Here is a 26,297-nt window from a genome sequence, read left to right as displayed (position 1 = left end):
AGGCACTGTTGTTAGTGATTCATATAAACTTCAAAATAATCCAAAAATAAAATCCTAAGAATTAGCCTTATACACTTTTCTTTAGCCTTCTTATCCCCAAATTATATATTTCTATTTATCTTCTTAAAATTATTGTTAAAAACAATTCTAAGTTCCACTCCTCTCCCAAAGACTTTTTCTGATTTCTCATCTGAAGTTATTAAGTCCCCCACATTAGATATTGGTTTTATCTATATAGATAACAGAAGACAGAGCGATATGCGAATGAAAATACTTTTCAATTTTACCTTCTTTGTCATGGGATGGCAACAATTCTATTAGAACCCTCAGAAGGGATTTTCTTAGAATTAACAGGAGGAAATAGCAACCCACTCCAGTACTCTTGCCTGGAGAATTCCATGGACAAAGAAGCCTGGTAGACTACAGTCCATGGGGCTGCAGAGTCGGACATGACCGAGTGACTCAATGACAAGTCACAGAAGGTGGTACCAGATTCACCTATTCTAGAAATACTTGAAAAACATGATTTGTATGAGAATTAGCTATATAGTGATTCTATTTGAAATACTGCAGATATATAAAACTTTTATCTAAATATCTAAAATCTCTCTGAGCAATGAGTAATCACACTTGTCTTCCAGAAGTAAAGGGCTATATACTACAATCATCTGTGCATAATCTCTCGTCTTCAACAATACCAGCAAAGATCCCAACAATATCTCAAAATACATAATCAACAAACATTTAAAGAAGCCTGTGTGAAAAGTATCAATATCTGACAAAGTAATCTAAGGGGGGCAGAAATACACTGGGATATTTTAATGAATTTATGTTTTAAACAACAGAATCTAGAACAGATGACCACTAACTAGCTGTAAGGATATTTAAGATGGCTCATATTATGGAGGGAGAATATCTATGTCTTTTCTTTAAATTTTCTCTACCTCAAGAAATAGGAAACAAACCAATTCCAGCAACCCTAAAATTAAGTTCAAATAGAATCAAGAAATGTTGGTTTAAGGTCATTTAATGCAATAAAGATCACAGCACCATGAAAAAAAAAGAAATGTTGGGTTACTGATCATTACGAGTTTTTTAAAACAGCCCGACCTGATCTTTTCTTCTCACCTTCTCTTATTTTCCCAAAGCTATGGGTACAGCTCCCTACTAATACAGAATGTTACAGTTGACTCTTTTAAAGTCATTCAGACATTGAACCTAATCCTCTTATTTTACAAAGATGAGGAAGTAGGACCAGAGCGGTTAAATACTGTCTGCCAAGTCAGAACTAGATGCCTGGTCTCCTGCATCTTAGCTGACTGCCTTATCCACAATACCAGGCTGACCACAGCAGTGCCTACAGGAAACACAGTGCACGTGATCTCAACATTTTGTTGACAGGTTATCAAAGAGCACTTAATGTTTCACTGAAAGTCATGATTACAAGTATGTAAGCATGACTTTAAAAAGCAATTCAAATAGAATTTCTAGGAAGAGCCCATGAGATACATGGACTGCTTACTGCAGAATGGATAAATGTCTAGGACAGAATCATGAGTGCTACTGAGACTGTTAGCAGAGAAATTTGGGAACTTCCTGTGCTGTCCACTGAAATTTTAACACTGAAAACCCTGCAATAAAGAGAAAATGTGCTTTCTTTAAGCTGCTGATAGATGGTAAGTCTGTATGGTATTTGGGAGCACAGGCTTAAAAATCACAGCTCCCTATCTGCTGCTGCTAAGTCGCTTCAGTCATGTCTGACTCTGTGAGACCCCATAGATGGCAGCCCACCAGGCTCCTCTGTCCATGGGATTCTCCAGGCAAGAACACTGGAGTGGGTTGCCATTTCCTTCTCCAATGCATGAAAGTGAAAAGTGAAAGTGAAGTCGCTCAGTCGTGTCCGACTCTTAGTGACCCCGTGGACTGCAGCCTACCAGGCTCCTCCGTCCATGGGATTTTCCAGGCAAGAGTACTGGAGTGGGGTGCCATTGCTCCCTATCTATATGACCTTAAATGTTACTTTACCTCTCTCTGTAACTGTTTCCTCATCTCTAAAGTGGGATCAAAAAAACACCTATACTTCATAAGGTGATTAAGATTATACACATAGTGCATGTGAAGAACCCAGGACAATACAGAGAAAGTCTCTGTAAAAAGTGGCCTTTTTACTTGCTTGTTTTAACAAATTCAGTATTTATGAGAGTCTGCTCAGAAGAAAGAATATTAGTTTTTCCAGTCTACCATGCAAGATGAGGGAAACCAAGTAAAAGTGCTGAAAAGAACACTGGGTTTAGTGGTGACAAATTAGTCACTAATTAGTCAGGTAATTGTGAAGAGCTTTTCTAACCTATTTTTTTGGTCATAAAGTCCAGGTATAAACCTGTAATTATACATCAGCCTGATAGGTATCTCTGAAAACTGAGAGTTGAAAAGTATGCTATAAGAAATAACTCCTGGTTCAGATGGAAGCAGCAGAAGTCCCTCTGCAGTGTTATGACCTTGCCCTGTCCCTCAGAAGCCCTATACGTCTCTTACTCACTCCATGTTCATGTTCTCAGCAAAAGTCAAAGACCAACAAGAATCTCGTTTTTTGTCAAAACACTTTTATACACTGTTTCTCATTAACAGTTTTAGTCAAGAATGAGAGCACAATAATATAGAAAACCTAAATTTATTTATTAAGCTATCACAAAGACAAAACAATTTTCTGAAATACTTTGAGAACTTCATCCCAATTCTGCTTGTTCTTTTACAGAAACTGACCTGAGAGGCTGGCAATGAAAGGATACAACCTAAGCGGTTGTAACAGAACAGACTGAGGAAACATGGTGAAAGGAGCAAAGGCTAGGCAGGAGCATTTGTGTTAGTGGTAATACGTGTGGCTGGGCTGTTTCTGAAGAGGCTCCCTAGAGTTAACTGACTTGGGTCCCCAGTTAGTAAAAAGAACTTTATCTCTGTGGAAAGTGCAGAGATTAGGATTTCTCCGAGACCTCTGTTTTTCTTTTTTAAGGAGTTAAGGGTATCCTTAGGCCCTAAGGAGTATAGCTTAGATTCAGCCTCTTTCCCACGCAGTCTACCTATACCTTCAAACGCCAGCGCATTTCCACCACGTAGTCCTGCTAGGTTTTGAGGATGCATATAGTGAAGGTGGGAATCATAGGCCTACTCAGAGGGTACACCTAGACACAACGGTGTGGGGTAAATCATAAACTACAAATACCCTTCTGGTTAAGTTAATTCACCTTTGTTAATAAAGGTCATAGTTTCTTGTGCTGGTGACAGCTTCTTGTCTCAGTATACTCTGTCTCAAGAAAGAACTGGTTCAGGTAAGTTTTGGAGAAAGAAAAAGACTTTCATCAACACCCACTCCACAGTGGAAGAGGCGCCAAGTTCTCTCCTACAGTTATGAGCAGAATCTGAAAAACAAAAGGTTTACAGTGTTTATACTAATAGCTATTATTTATTAAATGCCTAGTCAAGAGTGCCAGAGGACTTACATATATTATATTTCAATCTTTGCAATAATCCTGCCAGGTAGTTACTATCATCTTCATTTTTCAGAAGGGGAAACTGAGAATCGTAGAAGTTATACTCCTTGTCTGAAGGCACAGAGCTGGTAATGTGGTGGAGCTGTGATTCCACCACTCATGTGCCTCCCCCCTCACTCTATCTTGTGCCTCGAGAGGTCCTAGCTTCATTATCTTGAAATTTCTAATACCTACCTACATACTCCAATTATTTCTTGTTCTCTCCTCAAAGCCAAATGTAATTTTAAATGATTAAAAATTTACAGACATTGTTTGGAATTAAGATTAATTCATTAATTAAGGTTAATGCTGGATAATTAATTCATTATCCAGATGAAGAACTTGCATAAACTTTATGAATAAAAATCTCTTTGCTCTAGCTATAGCACAAAATGAACATAAACAAATTATCAGTTCATTAGAAAGTTGTGGCTATTTTATAGTTATTTCATCATAAAAATTGTACTACAAAGAATCCTAAGAATTCTCACCAGAAAAATGCTCCAACATTCCATTTGTGTAACCATTAGTGACATACCAAATACGTTTCTCCATCTTATTAATAGAGTAGTTGGTATTCTTTGAATAGTCCCTTTTCAAGAAGAAATATGTTAAAGCCAGATCAAAAATCTGTTTTCCAGTTTTAATAAAAATTACTGAAAAAAATCCATATACTATGAAGAATGTGATAAATAAAGAATCTCAGCAATAAGGGAAGAAGACATATCAGTACTGAAAGATTCCCCATAAAGTATTATTTCAGCAGTGAAATATTGATATCCAGAACTGTGAAATCTGAAAATTAACATTAGCAGAGCTCCAACAATGTTAACACATACTTTAAGCTAACTGTAGAGGAGACATTGCTGATTTTAGACGATGGCTACCAATGACAGAAGTAAATGTCGTACAAGTAAAGAGACATAAATCACAGAACTTTTAAGGTTATTTTCTAATAGTTCCACTGGCAGCAGCTGAGAGGAAAGCTGAGATCCATTATCACAATTCATGGTTAAGATGTTATATTCACAAAGACAATAATCTGCTTTGTGAATTAATTGCAGCAAATCTCTGTTTTGTGTTTTTGATGAGATGCTAAGGTTTCAAATATCCTAAGTGGGAAGGAAAAGTTGACTCAAGAGCAGAGCGGGACATGACCTCAAGTTCTGCTGCTCCCACATGAGTCAACCAGGGAGATCTCTGCTTTTGAACAAAGGGTAATGTTCTTCTCTTGATTCACTGAAAATCAGTGTCTTATCCTTCCATGTACTCTCAATGGCTAGCACAGTGCTCGACAGCTAGTAAGTGCTGAATGTTAACCTGAACATTACCATGCCGGCAGATCTTGATTTCTTAGGGGCAAAAACTACATAGTTTCAAGTAATTTCATAAATGGATTAAAAAACATTTTCCCACAACTGCTAATTTGTTAGCATTCTCCTCAAATCTGAAAATAAAAATCAATTGTTTCACATGATTTTCATGTTCAGTGACAAGGGAGAAAATACTCACCCTAAAGCAGCATCCACCATTTTCAGTGATCAACATCTGCATCCTCAAACTGCCCAGCAACTGTTGGTGTAGTATCTACCTCCATCCCATCTGAAGAAAAAATTAACCACTGAGCAACAGTCTACTAAGCACCTCCGATAGTGAAGAGTCAGCTTAGATTTCAACCAGAAGGAAGCTAGCACCCTCTGCTGGTAAGAGTTGCTATTTCTTTCTCTTGACAATTGAAACTATCAAGGAACAGACTAAGAAAAATGCCACCTGTGGATTTAGGCCAAGTTAAAATTAGTCTGTGTATTTAACTTTCACTTTGCAACTCTCAGTCTCAGCACTGAAAGAACTCCAAGCAGGGACTTTCAAAGGCAGCAAGCATCCATTTTTCACTCTTCACAGAACTGTGTTAGATGTTTCACCATGTGACTTCTTTTTTTAAAGCATGAAGTACTATCTAAGCTTACAACATAATTCAGTAGAAAAGACTGAAATTAATAAGTAAAGTGAGATTCTTACTTGTCTGTTTTTTTAATCTCATTGGAAAAAAAAAAAAAAAAAAAAGATGCGGGAGAACCAACAAGCAAAAAAAGCCCTCTGGAAAGAGCTGTCTAAAGCTGCTTTCACCACTTCTTCACCTCCCACTCACGCTCAACTCTTTAGCCCACCACAAACTGGCTTCTGCTCACAGCCCACTGGCACCCCACCACCTGGACATTCAGCAGGACATACAAATAAAACACTTATATAAAATCAACTCACCTTTCCACATAGAAAATACATCCCTTTCCAAAAAGATACTTCTTACTTGCTCAACCCAGAAACCCCTACCATGTGGCTAACTTCTGTTGCTTCTATCTCTTAAATACCTCTCAAATTTGTTCAGTCTTTTGACAGTACTGTCACTCCCTAATTAGGCCACTATCTCTCATCTAATTTAACTCATAAGCTACTTAACAGAGTTTCTCTTCTTTCCTCTAGTATCTCCCTCTGCAATTAATTTTTTGTATCACAGCCAGAGTCATCTTCTAAAACACTAATCAAACTAAAATTCTTCAATGGCTTCCCACTGACTTAAACACAGGTTGAAATTCTTTAACACAGCTTTCAAGTTCCTTTACTATACAGTCCAATTCACTATTCCACCTTTATCTGTTGCCATAATAGCTACCCATCACACTCAAGAATTCCAGATATAATGAACTTTCAGTTCCTCAAAGTTGAATGGTCTCTAGATCCTTGACTTCACACATGACTGACCCCCTGACCTGCCTCTCTCCCCAAACTGTATGTAATCCCTCTTCACTTGGTTCATTTTTATTTATCTTCAGACTTTGGCTTAAATGTCACTTACTCCATGAAGTTTGAATCTCTCTCTGACTGTCCAGCCTCTGATTCCATAGTTCTTCAAGCTTCCCCTTTATCTCAATGTTGTATCACAATGTACTGTAACTACCTAACTAGTTAATTTCTTTTTCTCTCCACTAGAATGCCATTGATAGATATTAACTGCATCTTCCTTAGGCACTCCTGTATTCTCTCTACCTGCCACAGTAGCTCAACAAACATCTCTTACATAAACAAACACAGGAAGCACTGAAATGCCACCAGTTGAAATTTCACTATGGATTTATCAGAACATCACATTGCATACCGTTAATATATTATTTTAAAAATAAATTAAAAAAAAAGAAATTGCACAGGTCAAATTAAATAAGCGGAAAAAAAAGTGATGTGGGTACCCAGAACTTAAGAAGACAGAGAATGGTTTAAGCTGAATTTTATGTATAGGCAACTCAATATGCCAGTGAGGCTTAGGAATACAAGTCCAATTATCTCACTTGACCAACAAGTGTTTGTGACCTTAAAGTCAGTTGCTATAAAGCATTAAATAAAAAGTTCTATAATTAAAAACAACAAAAAGCCTTCAGTGATGAAAGGTTTTTTAATGTCCAAGGGTACTCTTCAGCTAATCACTATAATAAAAAAAAAGGAGTATCTTGAATTCTTTCAGCTAAGATTTCGGTACAGCACTAGAGATCACCTGAGTCACCTAACCCTAAAGCCCATGTTAGAGGCTCACCATGTAGGGCTTAAAATGGAGAGGAGACACAACGAACAGTAACGTGACCCACAGCCTAATTCCAAATTAAATATCCCAGAACTTCAGGACCCTCAGGTCAGAATGCTATGTACATGGAGATAATGATCACAACATTATGAGAGAAACTTAAGTATCAATAAAAGAAAAACTATGGCAATCCTCTTTAAGAACATTCTGCATCACTAAAAATTAGAAGTGTTAAGATTCTGTAGCAACACAAAATACTGAACTGAATACATAGAGGATGAAAGAAATGCTCATAATGGTATCTGGCAGATTGTTTTTACATATTAACTTATTTAATCCCCTTACCACTCATTAGCTATTTGACTGCAAACCAGGTATGTGACGTTTCTGTGCCTTAGTTTCTTCATCTATAAAATGGGGATCATAACAGCATCTACTGTGGAGAAGGAAATGGCAACCCACTCCAGTATTCTTGCCTGGGAAATCCCATGGACTGAGGAGCCCAGCGGGCTACAGTCCATGGGGTCGCAAAGAGTCAGACACGACTGAAGCCGCTAAACAATATATCTACCAGAGGGTTCTTGGAAGGATTAAATGAGTAAATACACATAACGTGCTTCCATCAGGATCTGACACATAGGAACACTACCTAAATGTTTTCTTGAGGGTAGTAGGAACAAGATCGGAGACAAGTGGCGCAAAGACAAAGGTGTCTCTCCAGAGTCCGAAAGAATTTATATAGTGAATATCAATGACACTGAGTGTTCTCAGAAGATTAATAAGGTGCAGTGAGGTAGAGGGAAGACTGATTTGAGGCAAAAAATTTCCTACTATAAATCCAGTGTGAGGAAAAAAGGACCTATGTTTGGAGCATAGCAGTAGTTATAGCGAGGAGATCTGAAAAGTCATTTAAAGGAAAAATCCATAGCAGTCAGTATTAGACTGGCAGGGAACAAATGATAAAGGCGGAGTCAAAAGAATACAAATCTTACAGATTTTTGTAAGTTAGGAAAAAAAGTTTAAAAACACTTACATATAGTTCCCATTCTACGTAATTCTACATTTCCTTCCTACACCATCAAGAATTAATTCCGAGTACTCACCTTCATAATCTCTTATTGAATCTTCTGTCCGGACTCCAGCCATGTTATACTGGCTGCTCACAGACTGAGAAAGCATTCCTTCCAATCTCTCCAGTGTGGCTTGGCCTTCTGCTGTTAAATGGGATAATCCTTCTTCATAGGTATAAAATGTAGGGATGTCCCCCTGCCCTTGTTCTAAATAAATTAAAAGCTTTTAAGCCATTATAGAACAATTAGGGGGAAAAAAAGACAATCAATAATTCATCTACTGAAGATAAGGTACAGTGAAAAAAGGCTTCAAGGAAAACACTCAACATTTATTCAACATACACACATCAGCCATCTATTGAAGACAAAGATACACAGAAAATGTCTCTACTCTCTAAGATGAGAAGGGATTCTAAGAGATAACAAGCAAGTATATAGCAATTCCCAAGAATCAAATGTCCAGGGACTAGAAGGAAAAGAGGGTGTTCCTAAGATACAGAGTTTTATCCCAAGGTGGGAATTTTACATGACTGTTTTTTGCTGATTAAAATGCATCCTGCTTTTAAAAAACCAGAAACTCTGGAAAATACAAACAGGAGTTAAAAATTAAATTACCCTGAAACTTCAGCAAAGATGAGAATGTACTTAGATGTATATAAAGCAGAATCCCAGAAATGAGTCTGTCTCAGGCCAGGACGTGGTACATAAGGAGGCAACAGCTTTAGCGAGCCAAACTGGTATCCATGAGAAGAGAAGAAAACAGCAGACACCTCAAGTAACAAGACTCTACACCAAGCTAGTGACTGTATTTTGCTCTGGGGAGGTAAAGGGAGATAATCTTAGATAAACGAAGTATGGTTCTGGGAAAAAGACATCACCTTGGCAATGAGGTGGTTGATGGAATACGTTAAAGATGTAGATGATACAGGTTCCAAACAGTGGAGAGAGAAGGCTTGTTTTCTGGGAGCAACTTCACCAACTTTAAAAGATTCTCCCAACTACCCACTATCTTATCACAGTCTTTTCCTCTATTTACTTCTGTTTTCTTCCCCCCAAAGAGGGGAAGAAAACGTTATCTCTCTGTTTTGCCCTCAAGCTTGGGACGCCTGTAACATTTTCTAACTTGGCTGAGACATGAATTGTGCCACTAATTTTTATTAAAAACCAAGTTACATGAATACTTAAGAGATATAAAAGAATTATAATCTCATACCCTATACAAATACATGTTTAAAATGAAACACACATACATAAACGTTTTAAATACATACACAAACACTTTAAAAAAATCCACTTCACTAACCATGGGCTTCCACATCATATTCGTCTCCATCGTAATCATCTGAATCTTCATCCTCAGGATCTGGATGCAAAGCCTGGCATTCACACATTGCAGTGAACATTGCCTCCACTGAACAAGTAAATTAAAAATTTCTCATTAATTTTTTTCTGATTAATGTACAATAAAAATCTAATAAGACAACCATCAGGGCAAATAAATTTAATGAGTAGACAAGAGGTATACTGGTGGTGATTTAGTCGCCAAGTTGTGTCCGACTCTTGCGACCCCAAGGACCGTAGCCTGCCAGACTCCTCTTTCCATGGGATTCTTCAGGCAAGAATACTGGAGTGGGTTGCCATTTCCTGCTCTAAGAGGTATACTAGGGTCACAGTATTTAAAAAATATGCCAAATTTCAAGGAAAATCAATCTTGAAGGCAATAGACAAGCCACAAAATATTAATAATAAGAGGTCTTTTGAAATATTACTGAGATCTCTTCATGCCTTGTTGGATTTTCCAAGAAAAAGCATCAGAGTCCTGGTCAGACTGCTGGCATCAGGGTGAAGCCCCTCAAGGCAGCGCTCTTTCCAGTTGTCCTGGCATCATCCACTTTGGAATTGCCATGAGCCCTCTGTCCTCTATTCAGTGAGATTCACAGTCAACAGCACCAAGTCCATAAATAACAGGTTCCTTCATTCACAAAACACACCAGGAACATGGTATCTACTACACTCACTTGATTGACAATCTTTATATTAATAGGTATCTGGTCCTCAATGATATTACACATGCTAAAATGAAGAAAAAGCAATAGAACAGAGGTAATGAGAGTGAGGGCTTGAAGAGCAGAGCCATTACTTTGCCAACAAAGGTCGTCTAGTCAAGGCTATGATTTTTCCAGTGGTCATGTATGGATGTGAGAGTTGGACTGTGAAGAAAGCTGAGCACCGAAGAATTGATGCTTTTGAACTGTGGTGTTGGAGAAGACTCTTGAGAGTCCCTTGGACTGCAAGGAGATCCAACCAGTCCATTCTGAAGGAGATCAGCCCTGGGTGTTCTTTGGAGGGAATGATGCTAAAGCTGAAGCTCCAGTACTTTGGCCACCTCATGCGAAGAGTTGACTCATTGGAAAAAACTCTGATGCTGGGAGGGATTGGGGACAGGAGGAGAAGGGGACGACAGAGGATGAGATGGCTGGATGGCATCACCGACTTGATGTACATGAGTTTGAGTGAACTCCAGGATTTGGTGATGGACAGGGAGGCCTGAAGGGCTGTGATTCATGGGGTCGCAAAGAGTCGGACACGACTGAGCGACTGAATTGAACTGAATGAGAGTGAGGTCTTCCCTGGTGGCTCAGTGGCGAAGAATCCATCTGCCAGTGCAGGAGACAAGGGTTCGATCCCCAGATTGGCAAGATCCTCTGGAGAAGGAAATGGCAACCCACTCCAGTATTCTTGCCTGGGAAATTCCATGGACAGATAAGCCTGGTAGGCTACAGTCCATGGGGTCGCAAAAGAGTCGGATACAACTTAGCAACTAAAACAACAAACAATAGCAACAAATGAGGATGAAGGTGTGTGTGTGTGTGTGTGTGAGACGGGGGCAGGGGAAAGAAAGAATGCTTGGTACTTAAAGAATCACATGTTCTACAGAATACTCACATGCTGATTTATCACTAGGCACAAATCTGAATTCAGAAATAGGTTCAATGTCATCATCACTATCTTCCTCTTCTTCATCAGCAACCGATTCTTTTGATTCTTCTAGAAAGGGTATAAAAAAACAGCTTTTTAATGATGTTTATGTTTAAAAATAGAATCTTAAAAGTATTTCTTAAAGGATGTTTATTGATACATCTAAATATTGCATTTTTTTTACTCCCAATTATAAAACATTATTTTAGAGCTAAAAAAAGACTCTGGATAGTCTCTCTGGTCTAGTCACACTGTACTTGAAGTTCTAGGGATACCAAGCCCCAACATCATGGTAGGGGGTGAGGAAACCCAAAGAGTCAGACCTCTAACAATTAGAGTTTCACTGTCATGTCTGTTTATTTCACCATGAAACAATGGGTTCAGCAGCAGTCTGTAAACCACTGTGATTCATCACCAACAATTTACAGATAAGAAAACTAAGGCCCATAAAAATTAACTGACTCAAAAGATAAATTAATAAATAAAGTCTGTTGGCAAGAAAAAGCTACAAATGTTCAATAAAGAGAACTAGCACATCCTGTTGGTCGAAGTGGAAACTGCTAAAATCATTCCAGATGTATATATCCTATTACCCAGCAACTCTTCATCTAAGTACATGAATGTTCCCTGAAGTACTTTATGTACCATAGAAAATATAAGAAATAAATGCTAATTTAAAAAAGGAAATAGATGTATTGTAACTTGATCATATTATGTTCAGTAGATAACATCTGAAAATGAATAAATGTGATTTATATGGATCAAAATGAAGGAATTTTAAAACATAACTGAGTAAAAGCTCACTGGAGAATATATATAATACCATTTACATTAAAGTTTTAAACACAAAAGAGAACCATATATATAGATATATATATATATACTCAGTAAACATCTAAAAGCATAGACAGGAAGGACACACATCATCTTTAAGAAAAACTCTGGAGACAGAATTAGGAATGAAATGGGGAGGGGTATAAAAACAAATTTCCATAGTATTAATATAATTTTATTTTTTTAGACTAATTATGAAAAAATGTTAGAATTTACACTGGATATTACATAATGAAAAACTTTTTAAAAAAATTATTCTGAACTTTTCAACATATGAATTATTTCATAATGTTTTTTTAAAAAGGTGGATAAAACAAACAGACCCCAAAACCACCAAAACATGTGCAAAAAATCATCTTAAAAATACAACTTTTGTTTAGCATATTACAGCTGCCACTTTGAAAAAATGTTAATTCTCCATATAGATGGAGATAAAGTAGAAAGGCATTCAAAGTATATACTTTCTGGAAAGCAAGCTGACAATATGTTAAGAGCTTTTTAATAATGGCATCACTGATTCGATGGACGTGAGTCCCAGTGAACTCCAGGAGTTGGTGATGGACAGGGAGGCCTGGCGTGCTGCGATTCATGGGGTCGCAAAGAGTTGGACACGACTGAGCGACTGATCTGATCTGACCCACTATATGTTTTTTAACTTTTAATTTTTATAAGTCACGCAAGTTCACTGAATAATGAAAAAATACAGATAAGCAAAAAACACAAAATTTTAAATGGCCACTATTAGCAGCTTTAAGTAATATATATAATAGAACTTTTCTGTCCTGTTTCTAATGTTATTAAATTGTTACATAAAAGAGATGTGTCTTCTGTAAAATAGTAAAATACAAAAATATTGGACAGTTCTAAAAAATTCTTAGTAGTTGAATACATTATGGTACTACCAAACTTTTTCAACGCATTTTAAAAAATGATATCACACTGTAACTATTGTTCTGTAACTGAATGGACATCACTTTTCAAACCATAAATTCAAGCTGGTACAAAAATAACGGAAAGAGTCAAGATGGATTCAAAGTAAAAAGTCCCTACCCCTCTAGTCCTCTCCCTAGAAATAACCACTATTAACACCTTCTTTCATACCTTTCTTCTATAGGTATGTATCTTAAAGCAATAAAGAGAAATATAATATAGCATTTTTACAATTAGGAAAAAAACACCCCTATGACAAACATTAATCATCTCATACTAGATCACAGTAGTAACTACCAAACTCTTATCTCCTTAAACGTTTCTAAAATTTTAGAAATGGGAATGTATTTTTTCTAGTCATTTAAAAAATAATCTAATGTTCTCAACAATAAGCTGATGGTCTACTTTAGTGGTTAATGGAGGTAAGCCAAACAGAAAAAATAAATAAATAAATAAATAACTAGATATATGGGGCTTGAAGAATCAGGACAAGAGGACCAAAGGCTGGAAAAACAGGATCCATATCTGTGTAACTTATAAAAGTGCAATTCCAGATAAACAGAAATGGAGAAGTATTAAAATACAGGTGATGGAAAAAACTACTCCCTAGTAAGATAGAAAAGTTTTACTTATTTTAGTAAGAGTTTTAATTCCGTCTATCTCAAGAAGATAATCATATAGAATAAATGCTTAAGCAAAAATAAACAAATGGGACCTAATTAACCTTAAAAGCTTCTGCACATCAAATGAAACTATTAGCAAGGTCAAAAGACAGCCTTCAGAATGGGAGAAGATAATAGCAAATGAAGCAACTGACAAACAACTAATCTCGAGAATATACAAGCAACTCCTACAGCTCAACTCCAGAAAAATAAATGACCCAATCAAAAAATGGGCCAAAGAACTAAATAGACATTTCTCCAAAGAAGACATACAGATGGCTAACAAACACATGAAAAGATGCTCAACATCACTCATTATCAGAGACATGCAAATCAAAACCACTATGAGGTACCATTTCACACCAGTCAGAATGGCTGTGATCCAAAAGTCTACAATTAATAAATGCTGGAGAGGGTGTGGAGAAAAGGGAACCCTCTTACACTGTTGGTGGGAATGCAAACTAGTACAGCCACTATGGAGAACAGTGTGGAGATTCCTTAAAAAACTGGAAATAGAACTGCCTTATGATCCAGCAATCCCACTGCTGGGCATACACACTGAGGAAACCAGAAGGGAAAGAGACACGTGTACCCCAATGTTCATCGCAGCACTATTTATAATAGCCAGGACATGGAAGCAACCTAGATGTCCATCAGCAGATGAATGGATAAGAAAGCGGTAGTACATATACACAATGGAGTATTACTCAGCCATTAAAAAGAATACATTTGAATCAGTTCTAATGAGGTGGATGAAACTGGAGCCTATTATACAGAGTGAAGTAAGCCAGAAAGAAAAACACCAATACAGTATACTAACTCATATATATGGAATTTAGAAAGATGGTAACAATAACCCTGTGTACGAGACAGCAAGAGTCACTGATGTATAGAACAGTCTTATGGACTCTGAGAGAGAGGGAGAGGGTGGGAAGATTTGGGAGAATGGCATTGAAACATGTAAAATATCATGTATGAAACGAGTTGCCAGTCCAGGTTCGATGCACGATACTGGATGCTTGGGGCTGGTGCACTGGGACGACCCAGAGGGATGGAATGGGGAGAGAGGAGGGAGGAGGGTTCAGGATGGGGAACACATGTATACCTGTGGCGGATTCATTTTGATATTTGGCAAAACTAATACAATTATGTAAAGTTTAAAAAATAAAATAAAAAAAAAAAGAATAAATGCTTAAAATACCTACCCCAAACCTACTGAATCCTTATTACCTAATTTGGGACTCCCCAAATTTGTATTTTTAACAAGTTTCCAAGGTGTTTCTAATGTGCACCCAGGTTTAAAAACCAAAAATTACTACAATGCCCTAATTATTTTGGATAAAATGGAGGCTCAGAGAGATGAAAATGACTTGCCTACCAAGTTCTGGTTCAGTGTGCTTTCCCTTTTAGCTAGCTTTATTCAAACCCTACCTCTCTAACTTTATTTTCTGACATACACCTTTGCCCAGTGCCAATGCTCTACACTATTTATGAGCATGTCACACCAAAATTTAAAACTGACTAACAAGAGAAGGCAATGGCACCCCACTCCAGTACTCTTGCCTGGAAAATCCCATGGATGGAGGAGCCTGGTGGGCTGCAGTCCATGGGGTCGCTAAGAGTCAGACACGACTAAGCGACTTCACTTTCACTTTTCATGCATTGGAGAATGAAATGGCAACCCACTCCACTGTTCTCGCCTGGAGAATCCCAGGGACGGGGGAGCCTGGTGGGCTGCGGTCTATGGGGTCACACAGAGTCGGACACGATTGAAGTGACTTAGCAGCAGCAACAAGAGTATCTCTAAAATTTCACATCTACGAATGAATGGCAAAAAAAAAAAGGGCGGGGGCGGGGGAGGGGAGGGTGGTGGCGCAGGGATGGTGGATTCCCTGGCAGTCCAGTGGTTAGGACTTGGGCTCTCACTGCCAGGGCCTTGCATTCCATCCCTGGCCAAGCAACTAAGATCCTACGAGCCTTGTAGCATGGCCAAATAAATAAATAAATAATAAAAATAAATAGAAATATATAAAATTTCATGTCTATGTATCAGTGAATGAATGGAAGCTTTCAACTAAACACGGCATATAAACTTTTGGTTATAAAATCATAGTTGAAGATACTTAGATGGAAAGTGAACTTTGTGTCCAAGGCCACCTCATCTGGAAGTCTCACTACAACACAAGGTCAACAGCTTTTTACATCGCCTTACCCTCTTTCAAATTCCACTAGATTTTTATCTACCTTTGGACGCTTCCCAATGGCAAGAGTTTTAAATCTCACACCAAAAATATTTTCAAATCGCTAAATCAGTCATTATCACTTAATGAGGCAGGGTGTGCCAAAAGTCTTAAAATTAAATAAGTAGTGTCACACAATATAAATGCTCATCTTATATGTGAAACCATACTAAAATCCCAAATTGGAAGAGCAATAGCTCACCAGGAAAATTCATGGCATTATTTCTTACATGCTATTTCAAAGCAAAGCAAAGCACTATCTTCAAATCAAAAGTTTACTAAAATGTAACAACAGTCTTTCAACTCCAAAGTTATTCAGTCTCAAAAAGGATGAACATATTAAACTAATATACTATATAAACTTTAGTTATACTTAAAAAATCAAGCATAAGTTTTTATTTCGTGCCTAACTTGTTTCTCACTTAGAATTCTTGAAACTCATTGTGAAAGTGGCTCAGGCATGTCCAACTCTTTGTGACCCCATGGACTATACAATCCATGGAATTCTCTAGGCCAGAATACTGGAGTAGGTAGCCTTTCTCTTCTCCAAGGGATCTTCCCAACCCAGGGTTCAAACCCAGGTCTCCCACGTTGCAGGCACATTCTTTACCAGCTGAGCCACAAGGAAAGCTCAAGAAAACTGGAGTGGGTAGCCTATCCCTTCTTCATGGGACCTTCCTGCCCCAAGAATCAAACCGGGGTCTCCTGAATTGCAGGCAGGTTCTTTTTTTTCTTTTTCAAGGCGAATTCTTTTACTAACTGAGCTCTCAGGGAAATTCATTATGGAGAGCCTAAAAAATGGATTTTAAAAATCTTTCTTACTTCTTCTTTCATCAACCACACTAGATTTTTATGACTCTGTTGTTTCTTCTATCTGCAAGACCTGGGAATCTTGTACCATAGGGTTTCTCAATCTTGAGACGATAATATTGACATGTGGACTGGTTAATTCAATTCCCTGTTGTGGGAGCCTGTTCTAGGAATTGTAGGATGTTTAGTAGTATCCCTGGCCTCTGACTAGATGCCAGTAGCGCTCCTCTCCACCTCTAGCGGTGACAAAAATGCCATGACAAAATGTAACTGGCGAATGTCGGGAGAGGGCAACATGTCCACCATTAAGAACTATTTCTATAACAAAACAAAACAGGTTCTATCCTAAACTATTAGAAGGGAAGCATATGGATCCAAGCCTCTAAGGGTGCTAAAAGTAAATGCCTTTACACAGAGAAAAAATAACAAACTCAAGAGGAGAAACAAGAAATGCAAATGCATAACAGCTAAATAATTTTAAGTGCAACTATTAATATGTAGAAAGTAAAAGGCAGTGTGCAAATTATTTTAGTGTGCTGAAATTTTGCTTAAGAAAGTATGAGCCAAAGTAAGTAAATGGCTTGAATACTACAGTATCATCATCAGTGACTGCTTTTTGAAATATACTACACCAAAGGAAGCTCAAGATTAAATTATACCATACATACCTCCAAATTTGGCATTCACCATAACATACAGATGCTCTCGTGGATAGGCACTTAGGTCCCTGGATACTGCATGCAAACTAATGGTGGGGTATTCCAGGGAGAATCCTAATCCAGAACCATCTAACCAAGACAGGCGGCTGAAAAACATGTGTTAAGTGGATTATTTGAAGAAATTAAATCCTAATTTAATGTCCTAACATTTATAAAGGTTCAGCTTGGACATATATTAATATATATGTGAATAAATTCAAGCATATTGTTTAGAAATTTCCTAAAAGAAGAAAATTCACAGCAGGAATTTAGTTTCTTTAAGACAGTTCTGTTATAGTTCACTTTCCCCTATCTAAATATCCAAACAGATTTGAAATGCTATTTTTCTTAAGTCACATGTGTGTTTCTATGCCTTTTTATGCTTGTTTGTATTTGGAATGTCTTCAGGCATCTTCTTTGCTTTGGCAAATCTTCTTCGTCTGGGTAAGTCCCAGTCTTTCCATAAACCCTCTCTTCGATTATTCCAGTGCAATGATCTCTTCTTTTTCTAAACCGCACTTAGGCTCAGTAATATACTACTGAGCACCTAACTCTGTGGTAATGAATTTTATACGTATCGGACAGAACATGAATTACTTGACAAAGCTTTAACATTCTTCAAAACCATTGCCACAGTGCTTAGCATGTAAATATGCAATAAATACCTAAGAAGCACTAATTTCTCCACTAATCCTACATTAAATAACATACACATGAAATGGCTGTAATAACACAAGTTGGAAAATAATCATCACATTGAAAAGCAGACGTTATGAAGCCTTTCATTTATTTTGCAACTTAAGGAGAAAGCCACAAATAAGCAATGTCTAGTTATCCCTCAAAAGTGGTCAATGCAAATATTTTATTGCTTTAACAAAGGAAAAGTATCAGGAAAATCAGTACTCTGAGTTTTGAGTAAGGACTGATTGATTTTTTTGGTAATACTTCACCCATCTGGAACTGCACCATTTAGCAGGGAAAAAAGTTGCAAAAAAGATGCTTAAGAAACCACAAAAATGTTAATAAAATAAAAGCTAATACACTATACTGGTTGCACAGGGCTGGAGGAAAATACAAAGTGACTGCTAACGGGTGTCAGTTTCTTTGGGGGACAATGAAAATACTCTAAAATTCCTGAATATTCTAATATTCAGGAATTGGGAATTCCCTGGCAGTCCAGTGGTTATGACTTGGTGCTTTCAGTGTTGGGGCCCAGATTCAATCCTTGGTTGGGAAATTAAGATCCCACAGGCTGTGCAGCATGGCCAAAAAAATAAGTAAGAAATTAAAAGTAAACAATACTGTGTTGATGGCTGCACAACTCTGTTATATATACCTATTGATTAATATATAACATATTTATGTATGTTACATACATTATATGTATGCATGCCGAGTTGCTTCAGTCATGTCTCTTTGTGACCCCATGGACTGTAGCCCGTCAGGCTCCTTTGTCCACGGAATTCTCCAGGCAAGAATAGTACAGTGGGTTGCCATGACCTCCTCCAGGGGATCTTTCCCACCCAAGAACTGAACCTGTGTCTCCTGCTGCTCCTGCACTGCAGGCAGATTCTTTATTGCTGAGCCACCAGGGTAGTCCTATACATACATACACATACACACACATATATTTAAATACATGGATTGCATGCTATGTAAATTAGGTCAATGAAGCTTTTACTTTACAAAGAAGTTAATGCAATAAAAACCCCATATCTTCTATTTTCTATACAACTGTAACAAGCCTGGCAGTCTGACATCTAAGGAAGCAAAAATAAACACAATAGTAGAACCTAGGACTTCTTGTGTGGGAACAATGACAGTGCAGCAGTCTGAGAGCATTCATACCCAATGTAAGGGGAGGCTGAGCTTTACACCTCAATCCCCCAAAGGAAATCAATGGCTAATAGCACAAAACAAGTGTGTAACACTTGACTCTCACTTATAAAAGCAAAGGCAGAATTAGATTATGGTGAAATTGTACAACTTTGTAAACACACTAAAACATAAGGAACTGTACACTAAAACAAAACAAAAAGCAAAAAAAAAAAAAAAGCACTGTCATTGAGAAAGGTTTCAACATGCTTATTGAAAATGAAAAACTGGGAAGCTTTTTAAAGTGGTAAAAGCTCTAGAATAACTCATCCCATTGGGTCCAAAGAAGTAGATTTTATTATTGTAGTTAGATTGCATGTGCTCTATGGGCCTTTCCTCTACTGCTTTCCTCTTAATGTGGAGAAGAAATAGTGCTCAGGCATCACAGAAGTACTGCCAGTTCCTTATTAAAACTATATTATTTAAAGCAAATAAACTCCTTTTTTTCTCACCTCAGAAATCCCCTGGCATTATCATAATTCAGAAAGGAGTATTCCAAATTTCAGTATCCAAAATGATTTGAAATACCCAGAGCCACAAAATTTTCTTTAATGACTCAATTAGGAGATGGAAAAGCTGAAAAACAAGTACAGACTCAGTGCCTATAAATTATGGCTTTCACTTTAAAAAGCACATAATTATCGCTCTGTAGTTCCTTACTGCTGGCAGAACAAATGCTATCTCCCCAGGGCATTTCCCGTGGAGCACTCATAATCTTATACAGGAACATGGATTATATACTCAACAGAACAGAAGGAAGTTTCACTCAAAAGCAACATTTACTCTCATTATTAAGTTCTGATTTTTTACTTATTTTCTTTTCATATATTCTAGAAGAAAAGCCCTTCAAAACCAAACTATCTAACTATACCCTGTGCTGTGCTTAGTTGCTCAGTCGTGTCCGACTCTGCAACCCCGTGGACGCCAGGCTCCTCTGTCCATGGGGCTTCTCCAGACAAGAACACGGGAGTGGGTTGCCAGGCCTTCCTCCAGAGGATCTTTCCAACCCAGGGATCGAATCCAGGTCTCCCCTATTGCAGGTAGAGTCTTTACTGTCTGAGCCACCAGGGAAGCCCTAATTATATATCCAGTCCCAAAGAAACCATGAGTCACATAAGGGAAAAACAAGAATCTGGCAGTTAGTAAAGATACAGAGGAAATGTTGTGCTATCCTCCAATGGTTCTGCACAAGAATTAACAGTGTACTTTATTTCTGGCCTGGGGAAAAAGACAGGACAGAAAGATAAGAGAGATCTTGAATTTAGGTTGGCTTAATTATCTGGTTTAAAATTGACTTGGAATAAACATAAAAAGAGCATTACTTATAAATTTAAGTTACCTATTTTTAATTTAAATATTTTATTTCACTTGTTTCAAATAATCTATTTTGAATGATTCATGCCTCTGTTCCTTTCTTCATTTGGACAAAAAGTCAAATTCCTATGAAAACTAAGCTTTGAAAATAAGTCCAAGAGTTCTAAATCTCTCAATCTACACCTGAAAAACTACCTAAAAACAAATCAGACCCTGTTCCTCTTTGCCTACAACACTAAAGTAGTTTGCACAAAGCCTTTAGGCCATAAGCTAAGCTCAAGAACATGACTCCCTCCTTCTCCAGCTTTATTTCTTTATTTTTGGTCGTGCTGGGTCTTTGTTGCCGCACAGGCTTTTCTCTAGTTGCGGTGCGTGGGTTTCTCACTGCGACAGCCTCTCTTGCTGCGGAGCACCGGCTGCAGGGTGCACAGGCTTCAGTAGTTGTGGCTCCCAGACTCTAGAGCACAGGCTCAACAGTTGTGGCTCAGGAGCTTAGTTGCATGTGGGATCTTCCTGGATCAGGGATTGAATCCGTGTCCTTGGCACCGGCAGGCGGATTCTTCACCACTGAGGCATCAGGGAAGCTCCTTCTCTAGCTTTACTATGTTTCCACTCTTTCTCCGTTGGTCCCTAAGATAAGAGAACTGCTTGACTGTGAGTATGTGTGTGAACACACAATATATATCCTGGCACACATAGTATTGTTTCTCACCCTTGCCTCTGAGCATCCTGTTTCTTCTAATTAGAATGTTTCCTCTCAGACCCACCTCATTTACCTGGCTAACTGTCAATCCTCATTTGTCACATCCTCTATGAAGCATCGGAGAAGACAATGGCACCCCACTCCAGTACTCTTGCCTGGAAAATCCCATGGGTGGAGGAGCCTGGTGGGCTGCAGTCCATGGCGTCGCTAAGAGTCGGACAAGACTCAGTGACTTCACTTTCACTTTTCACTTTCCTGCACTGGAGAAGGCAATGGCAACCCACTCCAGTGTTCTTGCCTGGAGAATCCCAGGGATGGGGGAGCCTGGAGGGCTGCCGTCTATGGGGTCACACAGAGTCGGACACGACTGAAGCGACTTAGCAGCAGCAGCTATGAAGCATTCCCAGTTTGTTGAGATCTTGACTCTGTCAAGATACAGGGACTTCCCTGGTGGCGAAGAGGATAAGAATCCACCTGCCAGTGCAGGGGACACAGATTCGATCCCTGGTCCAGGAAGATTTCACACGCCATGGACCAACAAAGCCTGTGCGCCTCAACTACTGGTGCCCACATGCTCAGCTACTGAAACCCATGTGCCTAGAGCCCTGTGCTCCACAAGAAGCCTGAACACCATAATAAAGAGTAGCCCTGCTCACCACAACTAGAGAAAGCATGCACAAAGCAAGGAAGACCCAACGCAGACCGATAAAAAAAAAAAGGAAGATTTGGAAATGCTAGGTGGGAAAGAACAAAAAGGGGCAAGAAACCAAAGAGGTAAGGCTAATAATGAATTAAGAGGGATGAAAAATGGTGCCCAAGGTACTGGTAATAGTCTACTCTTAACCTTGAGGTGCTATGCAGGTGTTAGTTTAAATGTAACTCCTTAAACCATCTATTTGTAATTCGTATTTTTTGTATGTATATTTTATAAAAATACTTTCTTAAAAAGATGTTAGTAAAAAGTTGAAATAAATAATTTTTTAAACAGTTAAAGAGCTTAAAAGGAGTTTGTACTTCCTCACTATGGTTATACAAGAGAATGTCCTTATCCTTAGATTTTGGCACAAGTATTTATAGGTGAAATGATGACATGTCTGCAACTCAAAAAGCTCAGAAAAAAGAGAGAGATAAATGTGGCCAAATGTTAACGACTAATGAATCTCTGTGAAGGAGCTATGGCTATTAATTTACAACACCTGCAACTTTTCTTTAGTTTTGAAATTTATCCAAATGAAAAAACAAGCATAGGACCTTCCCCTAATAGGATTTATATTATACAGGAGACAATGCACAGAGAAGCCATGGAGAAAAGAGGGATTGTGTAGGGGCTAAGAATATATCTGTGTTCCACTTTCCACTCCTTGAAAGAAATTGCTCTTGCAAGATCTCTGAAGATCTTCTTGTCAATACCCAACAGGCGCTTTTCAGATTTTATTTTATTTGACCACTCCTCTCTTTTTCCTCAAGTCTCTTCTTCCCTGGTGGCTCAGACGGTAAAGCATCTGTCTACATTGAGGGAGACCTGGGTTCGATCCCTGGGTCGGGAAGATTCCCTGGAGAAGGAAACGGCAACCCACTCCAGTACTCTTGCCTGGAAAATCCCATGGACTGAGGAGCTTGGTGCAGGTTACTGTCCATGGGGTCGCAAAGAGTCGGGCACGACTAAAAGACTTCACTTTCACTTTCTTCTTCTACAACATAACTTGTGTAGATGTGTCCCCAAGGTTCTATCCTTGGCCCTCTCTTCTTCTCAAGTATCTAATCTATCCATCTTTAACACAACTCTCCCAAGAAATATGCTCATATGTGCAACTAATCCACATTTGCAGACCAAACTCATTATCTGTACTTTACCCCAAACTTGATATTCTCCCATCTATATTTTCTATCTGTGACTGGCCAGAAACCTAAGCTTTGTTCAATGACTAGATTTCCTTCGAAAGCATGGGGTTCTTTACATCTTTTTGTGCCTGCTGTGGCAGGGAGAATTTTGGCCCCTATGACTCTCACGTCTCCTGGTGTCAAACCTGTGAATATGTTACATGGCAGAAGGGACTTTGTGTATGTAATTAAGGTTACTAATCAGTTCACAAGAAAAGAGAGAGATTACCCTGGATTATCTGTGTGGGTCCAACATAATCATGTGACTTCTTAAAAGAAGGGAATTTTCTCTGACTGCAGACAAAACTGATACAGAATACAGAGAGAAGCGAAGGACAGGAAAAGATTCAGTGCGTGACTGTTGGCTTGAAGATGAATGGAACCATATGTCGTGGAAATGAGAACTTCTATTCTACAATCTCAACATGTAAAACAATACTATGAAAGTAAAAAATGCTCCAGGTACCCAAATAAAAGGGCAATTCCTTCTAGGAACGGAAATGAGAGTTAGGTACCTCTGGATACAACCCCTACCAGAGTGGGGGTGCAGGTGTTCCTCTCCCCACTTATACCTACAGAAGAAAACCTATACCCCCTTAACCAAGCTTTAAAAATCCTGCACAATTTGCTCTAAACCTACATATCCTACCCAGGGCAACACTTCTCATTCCTGATCATCAACGAGGCAGGCACTTCGATGACTCTTCTTCACTCAGGTCCTGGAAACTCAAAACCTTACAATGAGACCTTGAATAAAAAGCAGCACCCCGTCAGACCTCCAGTAAACAGGTGGGCAGAAAGCACAATGAATGAGGCGAACACCGTCTGACAACGAAGAGAGACAAGAAGGCTCCGAGGAGACGACACTGGAACACACGAGTCTTCTCAGCAGAGGCACCTCCGAGGCAAAGCCGGGCATGCGCTCCCCCGCCCCACGGCCTCAGAGGTCTCAGTCTCCCCCACGCTTCTCCGCACCGCCCGCGCCCGGCAGAGACGAGGCGCGCAGGAAGCCAGCCCTCGGAAACAGAGACCCTACCTTTCAGCGATGTAAAGGGTGCCGGTGCCGAGGCCCTTCCCGTTCAGCACAGCCTCGGTGTCTGATTGCTGCTGCCGTAGGCCCTCAGCCGACCCAGGCGGCGGGAAACTTCTGAGAAAGCTCATTACTGCAAGGAGCGCTGAGACACCGGCCAGGAGCTGGCTAAAGCACCGCAAACCCTTCACCGCGTCCCGCCCCGGAAGCAGTAGCAATTCCCCCCCGGAAGAGTAACTTAGCCGGCCCCGGAATCCGAGCCCATCTACCATAGAGATGAGACGTTCTGGGACAACTCTCACAGGCTTGAGACGACAGAGTTTGTCAAGTTACGGACTTTCCCTTCTCCCTCGGGTTTCTAAGGCTCCAGGTTTGGAATAACGGAGTGTTCTCCCCACAGCAACCTTGTGAGAGGGGACGCACAGGAAATAATAAATTTCTTTTCTCTGCCGAAGGGGAAACGGAACCGTAAGGCAGGGAGTCTCTTGCCTGAGGTTGCATAGGAATGAGAGACCACACTGATTTACAAGTCGGTCTCCTAAGTGGGTGCGGCTCTTCTCACCTGCGCCCGCCTCCACTAGGCCTTGTTCATGTCTCAACAGCCACGCCCCAGCCATCACTTTAGGTCCTAACGCCGTCCTAGTACACGAACCACATATCCCCTGGTATCAGATGTGCTAACGAGCGCAAAGAGGTAATTAACCCTGGGTGAAGAGCTAGTTGTGTCAGCAAGCATATGGGGCGCTGAAGGGAAAAGAATTAATCCATTAGATTTGGAATTCTTTATTTCTTCCCTAGACACTGGAAAAGTATTAAGAGCTAATAAAAACTTTTAAAATAATCATAAAAGTAGCTAATGGTAACCGGGTATTAAGTGTCAGGCTCCGTTCAAGGCGTGCGTGCTAAGTCGCTCCAGTTGTGTCCGACTCTTGGCGATCTTACTGACTGTAGCCCGCCAGGCTCCTCTCTTTACCCTTATTTCTTCATTTCCTCTTCGTGACAACTTTATGGCGAAGACAGAGCTGAAACGGAAACTAGTGGAAAGTAGTAGGAATAGATCCTGAGAGCCTGAGGCTTCAGAATCTATCATGTCATCTATCTGACATGCAGACACACGGTGATGTCAGCTAGGACCACTGTGGGAACTATCAGCTGAAACACGTTTACGTTTCCTTCCTGTGGCCTGAGCTTCCTCACAGCTTGGCAACTGGGTTTTGAAGTTGAGCATCCCAAGAAAGAGACTGGTATAAGCTGCACAGCCTCTTCTAACTTAGCCTTGGAAGTTACAGAGTGTAACCACAGGTAGGATCTGCTGGATTTTTCATCATTTTTTTTTTTTTTAATGTACTTTGTGGTCCTATATGCTTTGACATGCCTGCGGCCCTGGCTGACACCTTGACTGAAGGTTTGGGAGCGACCCTGAGGCAGAGGAACCCAACTAAACTCAGATTCATGGACGGACAGAAACTGTGAGATAATAGCTGTTGCGTTTTGGTGTGTGTTTTTGTTTTTGTTTTGGTGTGCTGCAGGGCAAGCAGGTATCTTAGTTCCCCAACCAGTGATTAAAAACTGTGCCCTCTGCAGTGGAAGCGTGGATTCTTAACCACTGAACCACCAAGGAAGTCCCAAATAGTGGTTTTTTAAGTAACTAAGTTTTGGGGTAAACACAGCAATAGATCACTAATATGCTTACTAAAGAGAAGAAAAAGAACCTTGAACAGTATTAACCACTGTGCTGCTGCCTTAGACACTTGGCTTGGCAAGCTTATCCATGCCCGTGATTTGAATTAACCTGTGTGGATGATTCCCAAGTCTCTATCTCCGTCCCAGAACGCTCTAATGAACTACAAATATTGATATACTACAGCCTGCTAGACATCTCCACTTGGAAGTGCTACAGGCACCTCTCATTCAACTTATCAAAAACTGAACTCATAAACTATGGACTTTGGGGGACATTGATGCATCAATGTAGGTTCATCAGTTGTAACAAATGTACCTCTGTAGTGGGGGATATTGATTATGGGGAGGCTACACATGTGTGGAAGTGGGGGCATATGGGAATCTCTGTACCATCCTCTCTAACCTGTTGTAAACCTACAACTGCTCTAAAAAAATAAAGTCTTCATGAAAAAAGTTGAATTTACAGGAGTTCCCCACTACTCTAGTGGTT

The 26,297-nt window shown here is 39.3% G+C and overlaps 1 protein-coding gene across 2 annotated transcripts; it reads right to left on the bottom strand.

The window, feature by feature from the left end:
• Positions 1-2,655: 2,655 nt before the first annotated feature.
• CLNS1A (chloride nucleotide-sensitive channel 1A) lies at positions 2,656-24,345 on the bottom strand. Of its 2 annotated transcripts, none has more exons than XM_006077383.3 (7): positions 24,131-24,345; positions 17,292-17,428; positions 11,115-11,216; positions 9,472-9,579; positions 8,202-8,375; positions 5,040-5,129; positions 2,656-3,416 (listed from the first exon to the last, which is right to left on the bottom strand). In XM_006077383.3, the coding sequence occupies exons 1-6, from the start codon at positions 24,253-24,255 to the stop codon at positions 5,062-5,064; spliced, it is 714 nt and encodes a 237-aa protein (XP_006077445.1). In that variant the 5' UTR covers positions 24,256-24,345; the 3' UTR covers positions 2,656-3,416; positions 5,040-5,061. The 2 variants fall into 2 exon arrangements, with proteins under 2 accessions (XP_006077445.1, XP_006077446.1); XM_006077384.3 differs by having other exon boundaries at positions 8,202-8,312.
• Positions 24,346-26,297: the final 1,952 nt, after the last annotated feature.

The sequence above is a fragment of the Bubalus bubalis genome, chromosome 5 (genome assembly GCF_019923935.1).
Source record: "Bubalus bubalis isolate 160015118507 breed Murrah chromosome 5, NDDB_SH_1, whole genome shotgun sequence".
Lineage (NCBI taxonomy): Eukaryota > Metazoa > Chordata > Mammalia > Artiodactyla > Bovidae > Bubalus > Bubalus bubalis.
The sequence above is the reverse complement of the archived record's forward strand: the minus strand, read 5'-3'. Positions and strand labels throughout refer to the sequence as shown.